The sequence below is a fragment of the Octopus sinensis genome, unplaced genomic scaffold (genome assembly GCF_006345805.1).
Source record: "Octopus sinensis unplaced genomic scaffold, ASM634580v1 Contig09375, whole genome shotgun sequence".
Lineage (NCBI taxonomy): Eukaryota > Metazoa > Mollusca > Cephalopoda > Octopoda > Octopodidae > Octopus > Octopus sinensis.
The window spans coordinates 57691-63471 of NW_021831823.1; the positions used below are offsets into that span (position 1 = coordinate 57691).

The 5781-nt window shown below is 44.9% G+C and overlaps 1 protein-coding gene across 1 annotated transcript; it reads right to left on the reverse strand.

The window, feature by feature from the left end:
- Positions 1–290: 290 nt before the first annotated feature.
- LOC115228084 (tigger transposable element-derived protein 4-like) lies at positions 291–710 on the reverse strand. Its single transcript, XM_029798753.1, has one exon. It carries the CDS (start codon positions 708–710, stop codon positions 291–293), a length of 420 nt encoding a protein of 139 aa, XP_029654613.1.
- Between the last annotated feature and the right edge of the window lie 5071 nt (positions 711–5781).

Sequence of the window (5781 nt, forward strand, 5' to 3'; positions counted from 1 at the left end):
TTGCCGCAAATTTAATTTGGATAAAGACTCTATAAACAAATCCTGGTCGTCTTGAAAACATAAAAAATCAATTAGACAATTCAAATAATTATCCTTGAAATTTTTAATGATTCCAGCATCCAATGGTTGAAGTATTGGTGTCGTATTTTTTGGTAAAAATAAAAAATCAACGTTGCTAAATGTCGATATTTTGTGGCAAGCAGCGTTATCTAATAACATTAAGATTTTTCTTTTTTGAATAATCATTTTTTCATTAATTTTTTTGAGCCAGGATATAAAAATGTCTCTTGTCATCCACGCATTTTTGGACGAAGAGTATAAAATTCCATAAATTTCGGGAGAAAATTTTTGAAACATCTAGGATTTCTATATTTTCCGATTATTAATGGTTCAAATTTTTCTCCAGTGTAACTACAGCATAGATGAAGAGTAACTTTATCTTTACTCATTTTAAAGCCCCGTGCCGAATCACCAGTTTTCACGAATGATTTACGTGGGGTAAGTTTGATAAAAAGAGAAGTTTCGTCACAATTAAAAATGTTCTCCTTTTCATATTGTTCAACTTTGATATTTAATTCTGATAAAAAATTCAAAATTATCGCATGATCAGCAGATGCGGATTCGCCTGACAATGTTCGGAATTTTAATTCATGCCTCTGCTTGAATTTTTCTAACCATCCATTTGAAGCTTTAAACTTGTTTAAGCCCATTCTCGAAGAAACAGTTAGGGAAATTTTTTTTAAAAGAGTTCCAGAAACTGGAACATTCTGATCCCTTAGACGCTGAAGAATATCAAGGACTTTTTCATCAAATCCGTTTTATTTTCACTTAATGATGAGGAAAGAAATCCTTTTTTGATAAATGGAAGAATATTCTTTTTTATACGAAAAATAGTTCCCTTGCTAGTATTGTACATTATGGATAATCTCCTCTCAGAATGTTCTTTCTTTAAAAGATGATCAGCAATCTTCAACTTGGTTTCATAATTCAAAGGCATTACACAAGAAATTTGAAATGAAACGTGTCTTAAAATATTTATTTTTTAAATTGGTATAATTAATTTTATTTAATAAAAAATCAATGCCCCAAATAGAGATGTTAAAATTAATTGATTTTTTATAATTTGGTTAAAAAAATTTATAATGCCCCAAAACAGAGTTTTCCCCAAAAAAGAGGTGCCCCACCCCTGGAGGTGCGCCCCAATTAGAGGTCGGACTGTATTTGGAACAAACAAGGACACCCTCCAAGAAACGCCCTCTCCCGATTTTGTTCATCACATATCTGGAGGAATCGCTACGAGACGCCAGGAGTAATAGATCACGACAACAGACCACCAATTAGGAGGTATTAAGGATAAATTAGGCAACACATTTGGAAAAACATTTATAAAATTAACGCTAAAAATAGAATATAATAGTAGGCGATGGCAAACAACAAAACGAAGAAAAATGGAGACATACAAACAAACTTGGCACTCTATTAGGAAATACAGAGGGCATACTGCGAAGAAAAGCACTTTTCGCAATTAAAAGACTAAACAACGTATGATTATTTGATAAACAAATTCCTACTTTTTAAAGATAAAATTATTCGTAAAACCTCTCAGTGTAAAACTTCTCTACCTGGGCACTCATAATGCATGAAATGGAAAGTCCAAGATTTTTTAATAGAATGGATCTCGAATACATTTTAAGAATATTACGACCAAAGCACATTTAATTCATAGATATTAATTGGAAGTGGATGCACTCCACCAACCGTGGAGGGTGGTCACTCTATCGAAGGGGTTCCCTGACTTGAAGCAGGATGTATTACTCTACTTATTTCTACCCTTATTTCCGGCCGAGGGGTCCTCTTCGTGCGGCATATCAAAAGTACTAATCGGCACATGAAAGCAATCACTCCCATATGAATATTTATTAATCATATTTTGTTTATTAATAATACATGCACGTTAACTACTGGTTTATATTGACTTGATGGCGCAGGGGCTACGGATTCGAGCAAGTGCCCACACAACTCAGTCCTGACCTACGAGTGATATCCCTCAGGCACGCCTACTAATCCTCAATTGATAGTTGTAATAGAATAAGCAGTATAGCCCAGTTGGCCACATATCCCAACCTCAGGGAATATTCCTCCGCAATAATTCAATATCCGACCTCACTCAAATTCGTCACCATCCGAGGACTCCCCAATCTCGAGAAGTTGTCCCTCCTGGGTATATTCCTCTGCTCACTCAAGGCAACCCTGTGCTGAGAAAGGCTGTATCGGGCCACTGTCATCCGCAATCTCCCTTCCCTGGTTCGACTGGACGATATAAGTAATTCTCCACCACATTGCTAGCAATCACCCCCATCGAGAAGACGTTGGCTAACTCGGCCGGCCTGTCCTATGCAGTCATTCCCGACCCACCACTCATCCCATCCACTGACTCGACCGAGTCCCTCACGCTTAACCAAATTGAACTGTGTTTGAATGATTTGACTGCCACTGAGGAAACAACACTGTCTGTAGAGCCACCAAAGTAGTGTCACATGTCAGTGTTTTGAGGGCTCAGTCGAACATTGACCCGTTGGTGATCGAGAACGAGCCTTTCGTGGAGTCGGTCGTGAGGGAGACGAGAAGTAGTGAGGAGGTGATGGGTGTGTGTGTCATTTCCAGTATTCGTCCACGCTCTCTGCAATATTGTTGCTGTTGAAACAGATTCCCCCTCATGAACTGAGCATTTTGAGGGATAAAATAAACAATATGTGACTTTATAATATATGCTTGATTAATTGGCAGAGGAGTATGCCTCATCCATTAAATATGCAAGCTTTATCTTTGGAAGGGAAGCAGACCTTGCTTATAATAGTAACTATTGACTGCTCCATACAGATCATACATTTTAAGGAATAAACTAGCACGGAGATTTTGTCACTACGTCTCTTTTATTGACGATTGCGATTTTTGTATTTTTTATAGACTTTGTTTTCATTATGATTTCAAATCTGAACAAATTACACAGCTATAATTGAATGAATTTTCATTCTGAATAGGAAGCTACCATAAAATGTGCAGGAAGAATGTTGAATCTTTGTAAAAAAGTAGATCTGGCTAATTGATTATCAATTAAGCAATTAATAAGATATGTTGGCACTCTACCGATCAATCATAACCTGCCAAATCCAATATAATTAATGGATATGTGGCATGAAAATGATTAACCAATTAAGCAAAGTGGTCTGCCAAATATGATGAGAAACTGTTAGTGAGACACAAAGGAAAGAACATTAAATAAATTAGACTAAAGATTCTCGAGAATGTAGCGAAGGACAGCGGCGGCGGCGAGTGCTGCATATGGCTGCCACATCTCGTTGTGAGTGCCGTCGACATAGTCGGATATTCCGCGAATGAAGAGAAAACTGTCGACACAATTGCCGTGAATGGACTCGGTGACTTGGTCATATTCGTCATCGAAGGCAATCACGCCCGTCTTTTCGACGAACTGTGCCTTCAAATGGTCATCGGTGTGGAGATATCGACCTGCCCCGACAGTGCCGAGACAAATGCGAGGGCGAGGAAGTGGATGTGTTCGTCGGTAGAATGGGTCGGTGAAAGGAGGAGGGCGATGGAAGTCGTATGAGGTATCAGAGAGAAGGGCCTGTCCGTGAGTGATGTAGTCCTCAAAGTGAGGAGTGTGTAGACTTGCAGCGAGTTGATGGAGTGTCTGGAATAGTGAGAGTAGGATACAGGATTGAGGGAAGCCCATCGTTTGACAGTGTAGGACACAGAGTGGTCGTGTTGAGTGGCAAAGTTGGTGGCCATGTAGTAGAGTGAGTTGTCGTGGGCGGGGTGTGAGACGACGACGTCGCCCAAGCGGACATGCGAGGAGGTGACAGCGCCACCCAAGCCGAGAATGAAGACGTGTTGAATGTGGGGGAAAGTGCCGAGGAGGCGAGTGGTGGCATTGCCGATGGAGATGGCGGAGGCTTGTGAGTATCCGTGGGAGAACTTGGTGGACACAACTCGGTGGTGGCCAATGCGGCCGAGGGTGTAGACGGAGGACTCCCCTCCCAACTTGTACTTGAGGTATGTGGAGATGTCCGTCATGAGAACGTCGATGGCCACCTTGCAGACGTAGTGGGCGGTGAAGATGGCAATGGTGGGGTCGCCCTGCACATCTCCCTTCGTGACGTACTTGTCTACACATATAGTGAGAGAGCACCTGCAATGGAGGATGCCCGCCTGAAGACGTGCGTGTCCACTTGGGCCACTTGCTGCCGGTCGATGAGTGTGTGGAGAATGTGCAGTACGTGTGCCTCACTCAATTTGGTATCCGTGCAGACGGAGAGGAGAGTGGCACTGTTCGGGTAGGCGGCCTCCAGCACTCGCAACACTTGTTCGTAGTCCTGCGTGGACAGACAAGGTTGGTAGTAGTACACGTCGTCCTCACAGTACACTTGGTCCCTCAGACGCCCCAACGTGTCCAGGGGCACTCCCAACTCAGTGGCAGACATTCCCTTCGGGTAGCAGTCGGCCAGCAAAGACAGCACTCTTCTCAGGTCCTGCCCCCCGTAGTAGTACAGCTTGCCCACCAACTCGACCGACTCCCCTTCCAAGTGACGGAGAATGTCCTTGACCAACACCTCTGACTGGATCCCCACTTTGTCCGCAATTTCAGTGAGAGTGGCCCCCCCACACGTCCTGAGAACACGGATAATCTCCTGACAGTCCTCTACCACTCATCACACTCAACACCCTCAAAGTTCCGCGAATAGTACTTGTCCTCACAAGTCTTGACAAACCCCCGGGCAGTCAGGTGGGCGAGTGCCTTATTCACCACCACTTGTGCCAGTCCGCAGTCGATCTGGGTGGGGGACAGTCCGCGGGGGGACACACTCTCCAATGCTCGGAGGACTGTGGCAATGTCCGCGTCACTGCATCGACTGTCCATGTAGTAGTCCGTCCCCCGCCTGACTACCAGGTTGTCGGCCACCAGACTGTCCACTGTCAATTGAGTGTAGAACTCCCCCTCTTCCAGTGCCCTACCACTCACACACTCACATACGTGCACAATTCCTTCAGACACACTCCACTCTTGCATGAAAGGGCGGACAGCACTCTCTCCCTCCCCCTCTCCGTCACTGCTCTCCTCCTGTATATCCCCTCTGAACACACAATGTCTCCACACATGGCCATCGACGACAGGATGGCGGCCACCGAGGTCACTGGAATGTTGGTGGCACTGCAATCAGCATGCACAGTACTTGGCGATGGTCTCCGGGTGGTATGTCCCCTTCTCCAGCAGTGCTGACCGGACAAGCTCGTAGTCCTGCTCAGTGAAGGAATGGGCGAGGTTGTACATGTCCTCACTGTTGAGGACATCTCCCTTCTCCTCCAGGAGGTGGAGGGAGGAGAGGACGACAATCTCCGGGAGGTGTGAATAGTCCATGATTTGAGTGGGAGTGATCCCCCTCGGGTGTGCCTGCTGCACTGCCTCCAACACGAGTTGTATTTCCTGGTCCTCCAATCTGCGTATGTAGTACTGTCCTCCCTTCTCGACAATATACCCCTCCCCCACCCCACACTTCAACACCTCCTCTCCCATCGACAGTTGATGGAATATGTCTTGGGCGGACAATCCTCTGGGGTGAATGTCCTCCAACAGTTGGAGGAGTGGGGCCAAGTCCACCCTCAGGACGTACTCCTCCCCCACACACTCCACCAACTGGTGGTCAATCAAGTAGGCGAGGCAGCCCATCACCTCCTCACGACCCACCATCAACTCCCCCACCA